At 31.7% G+C, this 20,785-nt stretch overlaps 2 protein-coding genes across 3 annotated transcripts in view; one reads left to right on the top strand and one right to left on the bottom strand.

The window, feature by feature from the left end:
• Nucleotides 1-20,785, bottom strand: part of Lnk (SH2B adapter-like protein Lnk) — a 177,086-nt gene that overhangs the window by 12,489 nt on the left and 143,812 nt on the right. The gene's annotated exons all lie outside the window — the stretch shown is intronic.
• LOC140436994 (chymotrypsin-like protease CTRL-1) overlaps nt 1-20,785 on the top strand; it is a 177,531-nt gene that overhangs the window by 140,640 nt on the left and 16,106 nt on the right. For both annotated transcript variants that reach the window (XM_072526206.1, XM_072526205.1), the window contains one exon: nt 6,778-6,987. In XM_072526206.1, coding sequence (XP_072382307.1) covers nt 6,778-6,987 — 210 coding nt within the window. The remainder of the gene's footprint in view (nt 1-6,777; nt 6,988-20,785) is intronic.

Below are 20,785 nucleotides of genomic sequence, written 5' to 3'. Positions count from 1 at the left end.
ATGATATTTATCGTAACAGTACATTATGGCAGTCACTTCGGTGCCATTTGGGAAGGCAATATAAAAAGCATAAAACTTTATTTAAGCAAAATTGTGGAGAATCATATCATTACTTATGAATAATTTTTAACTGTTTTGACACAAATCGAGTATCTTTTGAATTCGTAGTATTTTAAAAAGATATAAATTATTAGATTGCATCGTTTAACATTATTTTAAAAGATGCCATTGAGAATATTTGTCTTCTATGCAGTCTCGTTTAAAATGTAACACTAATTCGAATCCTCTAAAAAAAGAAATGGTAGCTGTAATAAAGAATGAAACTATCCCACCTTTACAGTGGCCTTTGGCAGCCATAAAAACTTTGTATCTTTGTATCCCATCTTTGAAAAAGATGGGATTGTTCGAATTGTAATAGACCGAACGAAGCATGGTAGTTATTTGCGCCCAGTCGTTAAACTTTGTCCTCTGCCCAGTCAATAAACTGGAGAGGAAACTTTTTTTTACACAGTTGTTGAATTACAATAATTTAAGTTTAGGGTGATGGGTTCATGTGCAGACGTAGCATGATAAAATTTAATTTGTTGTAGTTGATTTTTTGGCTTTTTCGTTTATTTTAAAAATAAACTCGGTTGAGGGGCAAGATGTTGAGCAACCTTATCGGAGAGTAAGTAACCAACCCCAGTGGAAGGTAGGGTGAGGACCGACAAGGAAAGAAGAACTGATCTCTTAAAAACGTGGAGCTTCAAGTAAATGCTAAAAGCATCAAGGGGGAAGTAAGGTTCAAAATATATTAAACCATCATAAAAATATTGCGACCCATCTACAACAATGTTATGTGAAGAATAAGGTTCAACCACGAGTCATATCAGTATTACAAAAAATCCTTTACAGCAAATTATGTAATAATACAAAGTAAAGTCATTAACTTCCAGGTCTTAGTCTAGCCTGGACTGTTATCGGAAAAACAACCAGCGCTTCATAACCTGACTTGTCCTCTAAAAATTTCATCACAACAGAAGTAACCTCATCTGCTCCGCGCTTAGCTTAATATTTGGTCCATAAATACATGAATCGCTTATGTTTAGTACAGTCATGAATCCCTAAGTTATAAAGCCAAATGTTTCTATAGTAAAACGACCAGTGGCTAATTTTGGCATACTTTGCTGTAGTAAAACGAGATTATTAATTTTAACTAGTTTTTAATACATTCGTTTTTTTTTTAATTTTTAGCAAAGTTTTAACATCAGCTCTAGCTATGTGTAGATACAATAAAGTAGTTATCACTTTTTTTGATCTGCATTATTAACGCCTTTTGTTGCTTTAATTTTAACGATTGGCTTATCGCAAGTCTTGCAAGTATCCGGCCGAGATAGTGTAAAGTCGATTTGTACATATTCGTGCCGTGTCCGTTCCGTATTATGACAGTGCCCGGCAAAAAAAACAATAATGTACTCTTATGAGTATATTTAGAATTTGGCGTTTTCCGGACAGGGCACGGACGGATCCCGAAGTTAATCCCAAACGATATTTTTGTTTTCTGCACTGGTAAACGGACAAGTAGGAGATATTGTGTGGTTAGTATGTTATGTTTTATTATGTGTTATTTAGATATTTAAATATTTTATTTCTTATTTCCTTCCTTTCTTACTTTCTGACTTCCTTTCTTACTTCCTCGGCAGGAAGTTCTCATCATTATGGGTGCATGAACTTGGAGTCAGAAACGAGAGAGGAGACCTCCTGAAAAAATTCGCAGAAGACTCAGAACTAGTTGTCATCAACACATTGTTCGAATTACCACCTCGCAAGCTGTACACGTCGAAATCCCCTTAAGACAGACCCGGGAGAATTATTAGGAATAAAATAGACCGCATTTTAGTAAATAAAAGATTCCGAAACAGCTTTATATCTGTCAAGACTTATCCTGGAGCAGACTTGGAGATAGACCACGTTCCACTGGTGGGAGTATTTCGAGTCAAACTTAAAACCGTGCAGAAAAGGAAAGCACAATTATACGACCTACGTATGCTAAAAGACCTTGATATGAGGATGAGAGTCCAAGCCACGTTAAACGAGCAAGTGGCTGCAATTAGAGAGGAATCGAACGAAGAACAAACTATCAAACATATTACAGAAATAGTGCAAAATGTAAAGGATAAACGCTTAAAGACAGATAGATTAAAAAAAAATCATGGATGACAGATGAGATCCTGAAACGAATGGACGAGAGAAGAGAAGCCAAAAATGACCCAGACAAATATATATAGACAAATATATATACAGACAAATATAAAACGATAAATATATTAATAACAACGAAAATCAGAGAAGCGAAAGAAAAAGAAACAAGGGAAAGATGCGAAGAAATTGAGACTCTACAGTCAAAGTACGATAGTTACAATGTACACAGGAAAGTTAAAGAACTCACAGGGGGGCTAAGACAGAAAGGAAATATAACTGATTTTAACGGAAACATCATCTTGGACAAACAGAGTAAAATAAGAACGTGGAAAGAATATCTAGAAAAACTATTTGAAGACCAAAGAGATAACACCTATGAGCTAGAAGAAGAGGTAAATTATGGACCAAGAATATTACAGCAGGAAGTTTATTCTGCAATAACACAGTTAAAGGATGAAAAAGCGGCATGCCCTGATAATATACAAGCAGAACTACTCAAACTAATGGACAATGAATCAATAGTAATAATCGCAAAGATATTCAACAACATATACAACTCTGGAGAAATACCAACAGAATGGCTGAAATCTGAGTTTATTGCACTTCCAAAAAACCTAGGAGCCAAAAAATGCGAAGATTACAGTACTATAAGCCTCATGAGTCATCTCCTAAAATTGTTCCTAAAGATAATTCATAAGAGAATCTACAAGCTATAAAATTCAAATTTCCCCCAACCAGTTCGGGTTCACAAATGCTGTTGGTACTAGAGAGGCTTTGTTCTCAATACAAGTCTTATTCCAGAGATGCAGAGACGTCAACTGCGACGTATACGCATGTCTGGTTGATTACGAGAAAGCGCTTAATCGAGTACAGGTGAATACACTATGTGAAAATCATGTGTGAAGTGAGGCAAGGCTGTATTTTGTCTCCTCTAATCTTCAATCTGTACTCTGAAAGAATATTTATCGAAGCTTTGCACGAAACTGAAAAAGGTATTCTACTAAATGGTTACCGGCTAAACAACATCAGATATGCAGATGATACCGTAGTATTTGCGGACAACTTAGAAGACCTACAGGTTCTTATGAACAAAATCACGTATTACAGTCAACAATATGGACTCAATATAAACGTTAAGAAGACAAAGCTTATAATAATTAGCAAGAAAAGGACAACAGAAGGTCAACTCTACGTCAACCAATCCCCTGTAGAAAAAGTGACTCACTACAACTACCTCGGCACCATAGTAAATGAAGAATGGACCAACAACCAGATTGGAGCACGCATTGGAAAAGCTAGATCCACCTTCAATCGGATGGGGGCCTTCTTCAGGAGTTACAACCTCTTTCTTGATACAAAAGTAAGAATGCTGCGATGCTACGTCTTCTCTGTCCTTTTTTATGATGTTGAATCATGGACCTTGAACGAAGATATGTGCAGAAAACTGGAAGCATCCGAAAGTTACTTACCATCATCAAATCTCGAAAGTTACAATTCTTCGGACATATTATGGGAAATGAATCCAGATATGCTCTCCTTCAAGCCATCCTGCAAGGAAAACGAGGTCCAGGGAGAAGAAGAACATCTTGGTTAAAAAACCTCAGAAGCTGGTTTAATACAACATCTGTGCATCTTTTGCGCGCTGCTGCAGATAAGATAAAGATTGCCATGATGATCGCCAACATTCGTAACGGATAGGCACATCAAGAAGAAGAAGATTTCTTATTTCTAATTAAATATTTTTATTAGTTTTAGTGTAGCATTGCTTACTAAATCCAATTACCGTACTAGTATTATTATGGACGATGAAAAACTTATCGAATTTGTCCGAAAATATCCGGTCATTTATGATACATCAAATTCAAAATATCTAAATACCAAATACAAATTGGAAATCTGGAAGAAAATAGGAGAAGAAATACAACAAAGTATTTAAACACATATTTATTTTCTTATTTTGTAGTCATGTAGTGGGTTTAGATGAGATCCTTTAGTTTATTAACTGACTTTGTGGCAACAAAAAATAATTATTAAATACAGTTCTAACTTGAAAAGTCTCTTTAGTTGCATTACCACCTTGCAATGGAATATTTTTTAATTCGGAATTTACCATGGAAGATGGTTGATCGGTAGCGGTGAACGAAAATCCGTCATATATTTTTATAAAATTATGCAGTACGCATATTGCTAAGATAATGTAATCCACGTTTTCAGGATTTGCTTGCATTCTTCTGTTATAAATGCGAAACTTCTGTGATAATGTTCCAAAGGTATTTTTTACAATTCTACGTCACTACGAGAGAGACACTTGTCTAATGTCCAGTCTTCGGAATCTGATACTCCTGTGAATATAATACATGAAGAGACTGAAGATGAAGAAAGTCAATTACAAGCAGTCCAACCAACTACAGAGATTTTAGAAACAAGCACGCCAACTGAAGCAGAAAAACAACCGCGTCATATAAAAAAACGCCGCCAAGTCGAACCAAAAGGAAACTCCCTGAGCAGGAATCAGCCTCAACTACTTTAATGAAGTATATAATCGCTAGAGAAAATAGTCACAAAACAGAAAATGTACATCCAATTGATGCCTTTTTCTGGACTCGCTGCCACGCTTAATTCATTTTCACCATATTACCAGCATTTAGCAAAAGGTAGACTATTTCAAGTGGTTCAGCATTTGGAGGAGCAACAACTACTTCGACCCATTGTCCAAAATAATGTGTACCACGTACAACCTTTGTCATCTCTATCGCCCGCTGGAACTTCATTGGATAACACCCATATGTCATCTATGTTAACACCATCACCGGCTGGAACTTCATCAGATTCTACCTATACGATTCATCAGTTGCAGATATTTCAAGCCAATAACGATAGTCCAAACGAATCAACATGTAACTCTAAAGCAAGCAATCTCTATCGCCCGCTGGAACTTCATTGGATAACACCCATATGTCATCTATGTTAACACCATCACCGGCTGGAACTTCATCAGATTCTACCTATACGATTCATCAGTTGCAGATATTTCAAGCCAATAACGATAGTCCAAACGAATCAACATGTAACTCTAAAGCAAGCAATTATTTTCATAATTTTGAATGGCATGGTAATAATAATAATTAAAAATAAAAACATTATTTAAAAATGGGCTTTATTTCTGTACCTAGATACTTACCTTAAACAAACAGCCAAACGTTCTCTGGCCGAGACCGGTATTTTCTAAAATGTAAGTTGCTTCTCAAGACAATATTTAATTTTATCCAATAAAATATTAAAATGTCCAGTGTTAAAATTTATTAATTTCAAGTCTTCGAAATCTGATACTCCTGTGAATATAATACACGAAGAAACTGAAGATGAAGGAAGTCAAATACAAGCAGTTCAACCAACTTCAGAGATTTTAGAAACAAGCACGCCAACTGAAGCAGAAAAACAAGCGCGTCATATAAAAAAACGCCGCCAGGTTGAACCAAAAGGAAACTCCCTGGGCAGGAATCAGCCTCAACTACTTTAATGAAGTATATAATCCCTAGAGAAAATAGTCATTCTAAAATATTCGTGAAATTTTGTTTCATCGTCCAATAATTCTTTGTATATTTTGAATTCTCCTTCGGTTTGTCTTTTTTTCCACATACGATGCACACTCCATCTTCTTTGTTTCCGCCTTTTCTGCTTTTGCTCTTCATCAAGTAATAATGCCAACACAGTGATATCTTCTATCAAAGCCGCCATATTTTCAACTATATTTTACACAGAAATATGTAATAACGTTTTCGTCTCTTATTTGTCCCAGTACGCACCCCGCTACAACGCAGTTGTATATAAATATAATATTAGAAATACCCGGACTCGGCACTGACAAGGCACGGATATGTATAAATCGACCTTAGTTTTTTTTCTGCCAGGCACTGTCATAACACGGAACGGACACGGCACGAATATGTATCAATCGACCTTTAAATTCTGTTATATTTAATACAAAATATTTTTCAGTGTGCACATAAAAATCTATATACAGGCCTGTAATTGTCATCTCGCAGTTCAGATATTCCTTCTTTATTATGTTTGCCTTGATATTTAGTAATTGTACATTTATTTTTACGACTACACGCGATAATTTCACGTAAATTAAAAATCGTCTTAGTTTTTTTGTAGCATAGTGCTGTCCCGAATTACGGTTTCTTTCTCTTTCACTTCGATAATAGTTTTGTTGATTTCTTTGTCTCCATCTTGTTGGTTTTTTGTCCTTTGGATTTACCTCAATACTTCCGGAAAGCCTTTCAATATATAAATAACTATCATTTGTCAATTATTTATCTTAAAAAAATCAACATATGAAAGATATTTTAATAAGTTTGTATGTGGAATTTATGGAGCTGTATGAAACCGACTATTAGTATACAATTTACTAAGATAATTTGATGTTTCGATTTTTAACTTAATTTTAAAATAAAATTGTGGCTTATTCCCAACAAAAATAGTAAATTGCATTAAGATTCCACAAGTAAATAGCTTTAGAAGAATATTTACACAAACTAATCCAAACATTTAATTTAATTTTTCTTATTTTTATTATTTTTTTTTTTTCAGGTAAATATTATTTGACACAATGGGATAATCCAGGCATACAGGACAGGCAAATAGAAAAAATTATTGTTCATCAGAATTACAATTCCCATACGTTCAAACATGATATCGCCATTTTAAAGCTGTTCGAACCTGCCAATATAACAATCTATGTAAGACCGGTATGTTTGTGGAAAGATAACAAACATTTGGAAAGTGTTATCAGGAGGCAAAGTAAGAAAATTTATAAAATAAATTTTTTGAGGGTTTTAATTAAGATCATAAAAAAATTGATATGTGAGTATGATGTGGTTCAACTTATCTTTATGTAAAAATTCATTTAAAAAACATTGCTGTAGTTTACAATAGGATGATGGATTACCATTTGTGCGATTTTTTAGGAGGTCGCTACTACAGCGCACTTGTTTATTAAAGTACGTGTGTTATATACTTGTTCTCTGGATGCGATGTGCCGATTGAAGAAATTCCTCATTTATTTGATTTCTTACTGGAGGCTGTCTGTTGTACACCGATGGTACTGCAGCCAATTGGATTATTGTACATCTTCCATTGATTTGTGATACTTATTTCAGAATTATATATCCCTGTATCAACTTATACAGCTCTAGTGGTTGGGTCGCATTTATTTGTGAGATTACTTGGTAGTAGAAAAAAGTCCTTACCGCCTACAATCGTGTGCCTTGTAGATATGGTTAACTGGTTCAGATTATATACCAAAGAGTCTGCAGCTTATCTATGAAACAGCTTCATTGTGAATGGTGTAAGTCCAGTAATATACAGTCCGGTTCTACCTGTTTTCCGCAGTACTTCATATATTGTTATGATGTATTGTTTGTTAATGATGAGCAATGAGTATTTTTAATAATATAATATAGGGTTTTTATCGCGGTTCTCAAAGAATTAGTTTGTAAGTACTTTTTTAAATTATCTTTATTATATCTATTATGAAACACACACATATATATATATATATATATATATATATATATATATATATATATATATATATATATATATCTAACCTAGCCAATGTAAATTTAAAATAAACTATCTTTAAATTGAAATTCTTATGAAACTAATTAAATTCTATAGACAATGTAAAATTTAAACAAACTATCTTCAAAATTGAAATTGTTATGACACTAACTAAATTATATTAACAAATTTTTGTACCTTTCTGTCACTGAATGCACCACTCAATTGTCTTCTTCTCAGCTTCGGTTATCCTTGTTTTTGTGAAATTACTTTTTCCAATTATCAGCTTCCACCAATTTAAGATATTTTTCTTCACAGCATTTATAAACCACCAAGCAAACCAGCAAACAGCATTTATTTTTATTCTTCTTTTCAATATATCAATATCCAATCACCAAAAATATTATTTAATTTTAATATTCAATTAATACTTCTTCCATTATCATCATTTATACATAACATAATTTTTAATCTTCAATAAATTTTCTTTATACTGTTTCTTAATCTTGATTTAACTCACTATATTGAACAATTGTAACTGATTGACTAACTGAATGGACTAACTTTCTTACTAAAAACTGCCTTCTTGAATCCAAATCATGGGTATTTATATCTTTTCAATCTTCCAGAACCATCTGGTAAAAATTCATGTTCGATTTAGTTCTATTTTTTCTATATGGATGTTCTCGAAAAAGGTATATGTTCGATCCACAGACATAACCATTATTTCGAGAATGTTCCAACCATAAACAAAGGTCAAATTCTCTATTCTGGAGAATTCCTTAATTTTCTATTGATAATTTTGTTGACATTTAGGCTTTTCAGATCAGAATATACAATTAAATTAGTAACTTAACATTCTAATTTAATAAACTACACATTTTAAACAACTATAACCCCACTTATATTCGTAAAAATTATTAATTTCTGTCTGTCACTTACTGTATAGTTGGTTGCCTAATCACATGGCTCACTTAAATATATTTACAACATTAAAATACAACTTTTTACAATTATTATATGCTAATTTCTTAAAAATGCCCTCACATAAATAATTTTTATTAAATTCTCTAGTATATAACTTCTTAAAATATCCAAATACTTGTTATATCTAATATTATCTAGTATATAACTTATAAATTATTTTCTTTAAACACCAATCATATCAATACCCCAAAATAATATTTAAAATAAATAATTTACTTATTATTTTTTTAAATATTAATTTTTCTATCCACATACCTTAATAAATTAATAATTCAATTTTTTAAATACATCCCTGTTCGCTGTCTATGTCAAACTGTCATGTCAAATAGAACAATTGGAGGCTATATGAGAAAATAAACATATAATCTAATCATCTATTATTGTGTTATGTTTAGTTATAGACAAAATCTAGGAATTATTTCCATTCAACAGGTTTTCATCCATATGAATTGGTAAGTTTTACACTTTATTATATTAGAAAGACATTTATAAAATCAATTTTGTATCTAACCCCAAATTATGATTTTTAGGGTACAAAATAATTTCCATATGTACAAGACAACAAGTATGATGTCAAATTGATTCACAATAATGAAATCTACCATTTATTTAACAAATCAAGTCTATTGAATAAAATGGATATATTAGTGAACTGTTAGTGTTTTTATATTAGTGTTAAAAGTATAGAAAACATTATTCATTCTCTTCATAATATTTAAAAATGTCTTTGATATGAAAAATTCCTCTAGGTCTATTATCTATATCTATTAACACATAACTATTTAGTCCATTCTGATTTTCAATTCTGTATGGACCTTCAAACATTGGTTGTAATTTCTTACAACGGTTTTCTTTAACATTACTTTTTCTAAGTGAACGAATTAACACTTTATCTCCCTTTTGAAATGTGATTGGTTTTTTTTATTTTTCGATTTTGTCTTCTGATATATTTTTCAGCTTTCCTCCTAATTCGGTTATTCACTTTCTGCATTACTTGTTCTAACATATCCTGATTATATTCACTAATCCATTTTCTGTTTCCTATATGGCCAAACATTAAATATTCTGGTACTTCCTCTGTATTTAAATTATGTGTATTATTTAAAAAATATTCTACTTGTGGTATATGTTGCTGCCACGTTTCATGTTGATTATGGCACACTATTCTTAAATATAACTTCTTTAATATATCTTTCTGCAGGATTTGCCTGAGGATGTCTGATACTTGTAAAATGAATGTTGATTCCCTTTTTCTCACAAAATGCTCGAAATTTTTGGTTGTTAAAATATGTAGCATTATCTATTATGCAATTTTTAAATGGTCCTATTTCTCCGAAAAATTGATTAATATATAATTTCAATGTTTTAACATTTGTTCTTGAGCAGGGATATAGTTTAATAAATTTTGTATATAAATCAACTATCACTAGTATATGCTTTTTTCCTGTTGGACTTGGAACTAAATTTGAGATAAAATCCATGGACACTGTATTTAGTTTTTCATATACAACATTAGATCTATATGTGTTCTGGTTTTTGAAATTCTTTTCTTTGTTTATTTGACATATTTGGCATTGGGTAGTAATTTCTTTTGCTATACTTATGTCATTCTTTGCAAAATAATTGTTCCTAAATAGCATCCATAGCTTTCTTGAACCAATATGCATATAATTGTCATGTAAATTTTTCAATATTTTCCTTGCTAAAGTTCTAGTTATTACATATACTTCTATGCCATTTATTATTTTATAATAAACCCCATCTTTCGTAAGGACTTTTTGTTTTTCACTCAAATTGATCTGATCTCTTATGATTTCTTCTTTAGAATATAATCCAGTGCTGTCTACTAACTGATTTAATCCAATTTTTATTGTTCGCTGCCCTTTTTGTGATGTATTTTCTAACCTTGATAAAGCATCTGCCACTATATTGGATTTTCCAGAAATGTATTTGATTTCAAAGGAGTATTCACTCAATATTAGACTCCACCGATGTATTCTACTGTTTCCATATTTGTTATTTAATATAGATGTTAAAGCTTGGTGATCTGTTTCTATTGTAAATTCATTACCCAACAAATAAAATCTTAATTTTGTGACACAGTGTATAATACTTGCTAGTTCTAATTCTGAAACTGAGTAACCCTTTTCATGTGGCTTTGTAATTCTTGAAATGAATTGTATTGGGTATTCGACCCCATCATGTATTTGTAATAATACCCCTGATAATCTCTCTATGGATGCATCTGTTCTTAATATGAATGGCTGTGTGTAGTCAGGATAGTATATTTTGAAATTTGATAGAAAAATGTTTTTAATCTCTTGGAATGCTAGTTCTCTTCTCTGATCCCATCTCCATTTTACACCTTTTCTCAGTAGTTCAAGTAATGGAATTTCTTTTATACTTAGATCTGGTATCATCCTTTTATAATAATTAATTATTCCAATGAATCCTCTTAAAGTTCTTAAATTGTGTGGTGTTTTATATTCCTGAATGACCTGTGTCCGTTCTGGATCCATTTCGATTCCCTTAGTATTAAGTTTATAACCTAGATATATTACTTCTTTTTGAAAAAATGTACATTTTTCTTGATTTATTTTTAGTCCAACTTTGTCTAATCTATTTATTATAATTTTTAGGTGTTTCTCATCATCTTCAGCCGTTTTAGAAAAAATTAATATATCATCAATGTAATGAATTACAAAATGTTCATATTGATCCAAAATATCATGAAGACATCTACATAGAGCACTGCAAGATGATTGAAGTCCAAATGGTACTACTTTGAATTGATATACTACTCCATCTATCCCTGTATACTGTCTACTTTTTCTTTCTAAAGGTATTAACCAGAAACTATGCTGTAAATCGATTTTAGTTAAAAATGACATTCCTGTAATTCTTCCTAGTATTACATCTATACTCATTGGTGCTTCAAATTGCTTTTCAGTGATCTTGTTAATATTCCTTGCATCCAAACATAACCTGATTTCATCTGATCTTTTACGCACTACTACTATAGGGTTTATAAAACGTGTATCTGCCTTCTCAATGATTCCATCTTCTAACATATTATTAATCGTTCTGTTTACTTCTTCTCTGTATTTATATGGTATTGGGTATGATTTTGTTTTAAAATCTTTTTCTTCTTTAACTTTTATACTATGGATATAATTTTGTGCAATTCTATTTTCTTTATTGACAAGTCCCTTGTGTTGCTGCAATATGGAAACGACTATTGATTTATATTCTTCAGGGCAATTTAAAAATTTTATTATATCTTCTTCTTTGCAAATAAAATTATTCTTCATTATGTACTCATTATTCCTTGCTTCCAATTTTACGCACTCCACCTCGTAGGCATCCATCAGCTTAAAATTTCCATTCCTTAAATATTCACTACAATAATTATTCTTTACATTCTTTTGGGACATTTCCCTATCATCAAAATACATTTCTTCTTCATAAACATCATTATTTTCTTTTAATAATATCCTATCAACTCTTATTCCTTCTTCCACCTCATCTTTCTGCATAAATTTAATTATTTGCCCTTCCAAAGTTACCATTTTTTCTTCAAAATCTATCTTTACTTTCTTCTTTTCCAATTCATCATTTCCCATTAATATATCAACACTTAAATCCTTGACAATAAATCCTTGCATATTAATTTCTTTATTAAGAATATTAATTTTAAAATTGGCTAGTTTATCAATTTCACCCAACTTCTTATTATTTGCACCAACAATTTTAATTTTTGGAATCTTTATTATATCTGATAGTTTTAATGTATTAAAAATAAAATTCTCCGAGACTAAAGTACTTTCTGAACCAGTATCTATCATAATCTTAATCATTTTATTTTTGGCCAAAGCATTTATATAAATTAAATTAATAGATTCAATAATTTTATCTTCATCTAAAGAAATAAATTCAGAAGGTTTTTCATAATAGCAATGGCCTAACTTGTAATTCAGAAAGTTTACTGAACAAAATTTTGATTATTAGAATTGTCAGATTGTATCTGACCACTTGGATCTGATGTCCTATGTCTTTCCCTACTATGACTTCTACTCACATTTTCTTGCCTTGTACTATTTCGTTCCCTGTCTTCGCAGCTTCTATTCCTTCGAACACAATTTACCTGTCTGTTATAGTTAGGTCGCTCTGTATTTCTTCTATTGTTAAAATCTTGTCTATTATAATTAGTATTGTTATTAAAATTTTGTCTATTATAACTAGTATTGTTATTAAAACTCTGTCTATTTTGATTACTGTTATTATTATTAAAATTTTGTAAATTATCACCATATCTATAATTATTATATGATTGTCTATATTGTTGATTATCATTTTTATTATATTGAAAATTATTATTGTTTTTTCTGTTGTTGTTATTACTTGTCATATTGCCTCTTTGTATTCTTTGAATAAAATTAATAAAACTATCTATTGTTTGAATATTTTGTACAGTTACTGTTTGCACAACATCAGCATCAAAATGTCTAGATACATTTAAGACTGTTTCATCCTCTCTAAGTGGTGGTTCTAAATATTTTGCAACTGTTATCAGTTTCAATGCATAATCTACCATATTTGATTTTAAATTGTGATTATACTTTCCAAAATATAGAATTTCTCTAAACTTGGCTTGCTCTAATTCACACCAATATTAATTTAAAAATTTATTTTCAAATTTGAGTTTGAAAATTATCTAAATCATTTTCAATACTAGCAAACCAAGTTGCTGCATTGTCATTTAATGTCATTCTAATATAATCTTTAACATCATTAATATTATTCACAAATCTTAATTTATGTTTTAAACTATTTATGTATACTCTAGGATGCAAATTTTTTATATTACCAGAGAATTTAATCCCAGTCTCATTTGTTAAATTTAAGTAAGGTCTCCCTATGTCTCTCATTTGTGAAATATCATCTATTCTCTGTTCCACATTTCTTATTTGATTACTATTTATTTGGATATTTTGTTGTATATCGTCTAATTTTTCTTCTGTGTTTCTCCTGTCTTCGTTAATTTTTACTTCTTAGTTACATTTCTGCAACTCTATTTTCTGTTCTATATCTATCTTATTATCTTGAATAATCCTCTTTACTTCTGTCCTTTCATTTTCTATCCTTTTCTTGTAGTCATGCCTTATATTTTTTATTTCATTTGCTACTTTTTTCTCTGCAGCTTCAAGTTTTTTATCTATTTGTTTTTCTATTTGTTTTACAATTTTATTATTATTATCTTCTATTTTCTTTTCTAATTTTCTATAATTCTCTTCCATTTTTTTCGTGTTCTCTTCCATTTTTTTCGTATTCTCTTCCATTTTCTTCATATTCTCTTCCATTTTCTGTTCCATTTTTTTCATGTCTTCTTTGACTTCTTTTGCGTTCTCTTCCATTGTCTTGTTCATCTGCATCATTAATGACATCAAAGCTGCCATATTGACATTTTCCTCTCTTTCTGGATTCATTTCTGCAGTATCTTGTGGAGCTTGAACTAAAATCTCCTCTTGTATAGGTTGTGTTTCTACTTCAACATCTTCTTCATTCTTTTTGCTTCTTGTACCTTTCTTTCCTTGAGACATTTTGAGACTTTACTTGTTCAAATATAATTAAAAATAAAATCTATAATTTTTTCTTTCTACTGATAATTAATTTAATTATATGAGAGCACTTATCTTCCCAAACTAATTCTTTAAATAGAGAGCCCCACGTTGGGCGCCAAATTTGTTATGATGTATTGTTTGTTAATGATGAGCAATGAGTATTTTTAATAATATAATATAGGGTTTTTATCGCGGTACTTTTTTAAATTATCTTTATTATATCTATTATGAAACACACATATATATCTAACCTAGCCAATGTATATTTAAAATAAACTATCTTTAAATTGAAATTCTTATGAAACTAATTAAATTCTATAGACAATGTAAAATTTAAACAAACTATCTTCAAAATTGAAATTGTTATGACACTAACTAAATTATATTAACAAATTTTTGTACCTTTCTGTCACTGAATGCCTAAATGAACTGTTTTCCACTGTATAGATTATAATCACCACTCAATTGTCTTCTTCTCAGCTTCGGTTATCCTTGTTTTTGTGAAATTACTTTTTCCAATTATCAGCTTCCACCATTTTTTTTTCTTAGATAAATGCTGTGAAGAAGATATTTTTCTTCACAGCATTTATAAACCACCAAGCAAACCAGCAAACAGCATTTATTTTTATTCTTCTTTTCAATATATCAATATCCAATCACCAAAAATATTATTTAATTTTAATATTCAATTAATACTTCTTCCATTATCATCATTTATACATAACATAATTTTTAATCTTCAATAATATTTTCTTTAAACTGTTTCTTAATCTTGATTTAACTCACTATATCGAACAATTGTAACTGATTGACTAACTGAATGGACTAACTTTCTTACTAAAAACTGCCTTCTTGAATCCAAATCATGGGTATTTATCGGTCCCTAAAAACAAAGTAACTGATGTTCTAAACACTTTTAACGGCCAGTGTGAACACTTAAAGTTTACGGTTGAGAGAGAAGCTGATAATATGATTCCGTTTTTAGACATGCTTATACATCGTGGCAGTGATGGCATGCTAAGGACGGAGTGGTATCGTAAACCTTGTTTTAGTAACCGTTTCATAAACTTTTATTCTCAACATCCATCGAAGATGAAAACAAATTTGGTTTTGGCCCTTAAAACTAGGGTTATCAACTTATCACACATCGAGTTCAGGGACAAGGGACTAAAAAAGTTGAGATCTATACTACAAGAGAACTCCTATCCTACAGGGCTTTTGAATAAACTTATTTTTGGTTCTCCTTTTCCTTTGCAATTTTCTGACAACCAAAATTTTCATAATAATGAGGTGAATGAGGTCCGACAACTGACACAGACATTGACACAAAACACATCAGAGCTACCACAATCTAAAATAACGTATGGTTGTCTACCCTATATTCCAGTCCTCAGACCTAAGCTATTGAACATTTTCAAAAATGTTAATGGCTTAAAAATTGCAACTAAGAATGTGAAAACGGTATCGAAGTTGTACACAAAGACAAAGGATCCTTTCACAATACAGGAGTCATCGAATGTTGTTTATTCTATACCGTGTGCCAATTGTAAAAACGTGTATATCGGAGAATCATCTCGTAATTTTCACAATAGAGTAATATCACATCGCAGCGACATAAAAACCAAAAAGATAAACGCATGTGCGCTCACAGAACATGCATTAACTTTAAAACATGAATTTAATTTCGAAGATTCCTGTATTCTGGCAAAGGAAAAAAACCATTCAAAACGTGTTTTCTTGGAAATGTGTTTTATAAAATCTAATACGTCTTGTATAAATAAAAAGTCAGACATAGATAAATTGAGCTACATTTATTGTTACTTACTGACAAAACATCAAAAATAAAATAAAGATTTACTTTTACATATACATACCGTAATACACCTGCATACAAAACATGTTGCATATTATCAAGACAGGTTTAATATACTACTTCCATTAATATAATAGCAAGAACTCCTAATTACTCTTTAATCACACTATCTATGGATCAGTCCAAAACACACCATGAAAAGATGTCACTAACAAAATTTTAACTTTCCAACTAAATTTTAAAATGTTTATTGTCCATTATTTTAAATGTTATATTTTATATGTGTGTTTTTAATGTTGAGTGTCGTAGCTTTACAAAAATAATCTCAACGACTAGTAAGTTGTAATGACAATTTGAGATATGTTGTAAATATTTACACTTTCTTCTAATTACAGTGTCTTGAAGAAGGAATAAAAGAATTCCGAAAGCTCGACCAAAAGTCAAAAGAGTGTTTCTATAAACCAAACTATAGGTTTCTATAAGCCAAACCTACTGACTGCAGCCCTAATAAACTGTGCTGTTTGTTTATATCGACAGTCAATCATCATCATCATCATCCAGCCCCGTTTTCACATCCATTGTTGGATATAGGCCTCCTCCAAACGTCTCCAGTTCTCTCTATCTCTAGCTGCTGCAATCCAGTTTGTTTCTATTCTCCTTAGGTCGTCGGTCCATCGGGTGGGTGGTCTGCCTCGACTTCGCTTGTCGGCTCTTGGTCTCCACTCCAATAATCTCTTCGTCCATCTTCCGTCTTCCATTCTAGCAACATGTCCAGCCCACCTCCACTTTTGTTTATTGATTCGCAGTATAATATCGTCAACGCCAGTTCGTCGGCGTATCTCCTCATTTCTCACGCGATCTTTCAAGGTCAGACCCAGCATTGATCTCTCCATTCGCCTTTGTGTTACCCTCAGTTTTTCGGCAGTAGCTTTCGTTAAAGTCGACAGTCAATAATATCCAGTATTTCTTGTATATATATATATATATATATTGTTATGTGCTTGACCGGGTATGTTTTACTAGTGGTAGCAACGTTGAGTTCGGATAAGGCACCCGTACGATCGAGAACGGTATGTTTGGTTTGCTTCATTCCCCTTGTGGACGAATGTTTACCTGAAAAAGTATTTTGGGCCTATATTTGCATACCATATGGGCAGTAGTCTTTATCCATGTGGCTTCACAATTTTGTTTATAAGTTCTTCTTCTTCTTCCTTTTATGTAGACATGACTCTGTCTGTTTTCCAATGTATCAATGCCTCCAGTAAGTTTTCTTTCCATCGTTTTCGTGGTCTTCTTACTGATCGTTTTCCTATTGGGGAACCGTCTCCTGCCTTCTGCGTCTTTATTACTCTATTTGTTGTCATTCGGCTTATATGATCGTTCCATTCTACTCTTCAATTTCTTACACAGTTCTTAATGTTCTCCAATTTACGTCTACGTCGTATATCTGTACTTCTAGCTCTGTCCCATAGTGTCTTACCATCAATTTTTCATCTCTACTGTTTCTAACATCCTTTTTGTCCTCTCTGTGTCAGGTCGTGTTTCTGTCGCGTATGTCGTTATTGGTCTGATAACTGTTTTGTAAATTCTGCCTTTCATTTTATACCCGATATTTTTATTTCTCCATATTGTTTCATTCAGGCAACCTGCGGCTCTGTTTGCTCTATTTACTTGGTCTTATACTTCAGTTTCGAGCTTTGCGTAGCTAGATAATGTGATGCCTAGATATTTAATCTCCATCACTTGTACTATTAATTGACCTTCCAGCTCCAATTTACATCTTAGTGAATTTGCTATTATAACCATGCATTTGGTCTTTTTTGGGGAAATTAACATGTTAAATTTTCTGGCGGTTATACTAAATAGGTGCAGCATACGTTGTAAATCATCTTCAATTTGAGAGAGTAATATTGCGTCGTCTGCGTAGCAGATTATTATTTTAAGTTGTTTTTCTCCCATTTGGTATCCTTTTTTAGTTCTTACTTTTTTTATTATTCCATTCTTGAACAATAGAGGGCTTACGGAATCTCCATGTCTTATTCCATTGCCAGCCTAAATAGGGTCGGATAGTTCTTCGTCTACTTTTACTTTTATTGTGTTGTTTCGGTAGATATTTTCTATTGTCTTCCTACTGGTGTCTCTCTTGCATACAATAAGTGGATAACGTCCATTTATTTGACAGAGTCAGCCAGTTCTTAAGGTCCACGAAAGATAGATATGCCGGTTTATTGTATCTAATAAGTTCTTTTGCACTTGCCTCATTATAAATATCCCGACTTAAAACCTTGTTGTTTTTCTGCTAGTGTTATAATTTCACTCAGTTTATTTGTTATCACTTTCGTTGTTAGTTTTAGTGTTGTGTTTAATAAATTAGTTCTTCCGTAATTTTCCGGGTACGATTTGTCTCCCTTTTTGAAGAGAGGTATTAGGATGCTTGATCTTCATTCTTAAGGAATTCTGTTTTGTTCTATTATTTTTTGAATTAGTTTTCTTAATAGTTGTTTGGTCAGATCTGGTCTTCCATACTTTGTGAGTTCGTTTGGTCTTCTTGTCCTCTATAAACTTTAAGTTAAATATTATATTTATATGGGGTCCTTAATTTAGTTTTTTTATTTTTGAAAATGTAAATAATGATTTCCTTAATTTTAATTTTTGATCTTTTGAAAATGATTTTCAAATTGAAAGTCGAAATGTTAAAATTAAATATAAAATGTAATTTTGATTTCAATCAACCAATTGTGGCTCAATCCCAATCCCATCAACAACAACGACAACATATTATTGTTTTTACCCAGTTAAAAAAATGTGGAAACCTGGAATTATCCATGTCTGCCTGTTCGTTCGTAAACACAACTCCTCCGTTAATAAAACATATATATAAAGGCAAATGAAGTGTGGAATGAAAGCTTATAACCCAAATATTACCCAAATAACCTTAGCAAAACGCGAACAAATATATACTTTCAGTTTTTACATCACTTCCGGTTAAAAAGGTGCAGCCGGAAGTGCCATATTATAGTCGCAAAAATTGTACAAGTGATATATCAATCAACCTCGTATTGAAAAGTCGACTTCGAATATTTATTTTTTGGTGTTGATGTCATTTCCGGTTAAAAAGTTATGATCGGAAGTTTGGTAAAATGACTCAAAACTAGTGAAATCGTATATCACTCGACACAAAAATTCACGAAGAGTTCAAATATCGACTTCCGGCTCTACTTCCGGTCACGTTGGGTGAAAATCTAGGACTGATAAAGTCCAGTTGCTTGTAGAACTTAGTTACGTTACCAGAAAAGATTTTCAGAACATCTTTGTTTATAATGATGCTATGTCCTGATCTAACCATTATGTTACTCACGTTTTCACCCAGTTGTAGAATCCAATTAAATCGAATGCAAGCAAATCTCTGCCCTTTTCTTAATTTGAGGATGGCACTCATTTAAGGTGAAGAATTTAAGGTGTTTTGAGTGATTGAATATCATACCTGTTTAGATTTAAGACCTATAATTAATAATGGAAGCACTTAAGAAACAACTAGCAACGGCAAAGTCGGCTTTAACGCGAGCATATAATTGGTATGATCAATTTTTAGATTCTTAATTAACTACAATACAACTACAATTAAGAGAAGAATCAATAATTAAACATTTTGAACGTTATAATTTTATACAAGATAACATAGAACAAGCCACTGACGATGCCGATGCTCTTGAAAATCGTGATCTTATGGAAAAACACTATTTTAAATATTTAACCTTATTACACGAAAAGTGCAAATCTCTGGTAGAATCAAATCTACCTACTCTTTCCACTCAAACCCCCACTGTTACACAAACCACGCCTACTAATGTAAAACTACCTCAATTATCTCTTCAAATCTTCTCAGGCAACTACGATGAATGGATATCATTTTATTAACTCTTTACCTCTCTAATCATTGATAACACCTCTCTGACAAACATTCAACGGTTTATATACTTGAAATCTTCCCTAAAAAATGAAGCTCTCGCCTTAATTGTCTCTATCGAATTAACCCACGAAAACTTTACCATTGCTCTTGATCTCTTGGAAAAACGATACTCTAACAACTTAAGTATAATCAACGCGCTCTTAATATCCATTTTGGACTACCCCACCCTCACTAAGGTTAGTGCCCAAACACTCAGCGACTTCGTAACTACAATAAGAACACACATACAATCTTTAAAGAACTTAAACCTTCCAGTCGACACTTGGGATATCATCTTAGTTTTTATCTTATCACGAAAAATTGACTACTAACTTCAAAAAACAATACGGAGAAAAAAGAATTAAATCAGATTTACCCACATTAGACGAGTTTATAGACATTTTAGAAGATGTGTGCAATTTATTGGGTGATTTAAGTGACTCACGTGACTATAAAACGGAAAAACCTATTCCGAAATTCTCTCGCACTACTTCTCTTCACACCAATGTTACCTACAATAATTCTTCTACTTCTAAATGCATATACTGCAACGACTTGTCGCATAAAATATGTCGTTGTACACGTTTCTCATCTCTACCACACTCTGATAAATTAAATTTCACACATTCTCAACACATGTGCACAAACTGCTTGGACACAGGATAT

The sequence above is a fragment of the Diabrotica undecimpunctata genome, chromosome 3 (genome assembly GCF_040954645.1).
Source record: "Diabrotica undecimpunctata isolate CICGRU chromosome 3, icDiaUnde3, whole genome shotgun sequence".
Lineage (NCBI taxonomy): Eukaryota > Metazoa > Arthropoda > Insecta > Coleoptera > Chrysomelidae > Diabrotica > Diabrotica undecimpunctata.
Note: the sequence above shows the minus strand (reverse complement) of the source record. Positions and strands in the feature narration are given on the sequence as shown.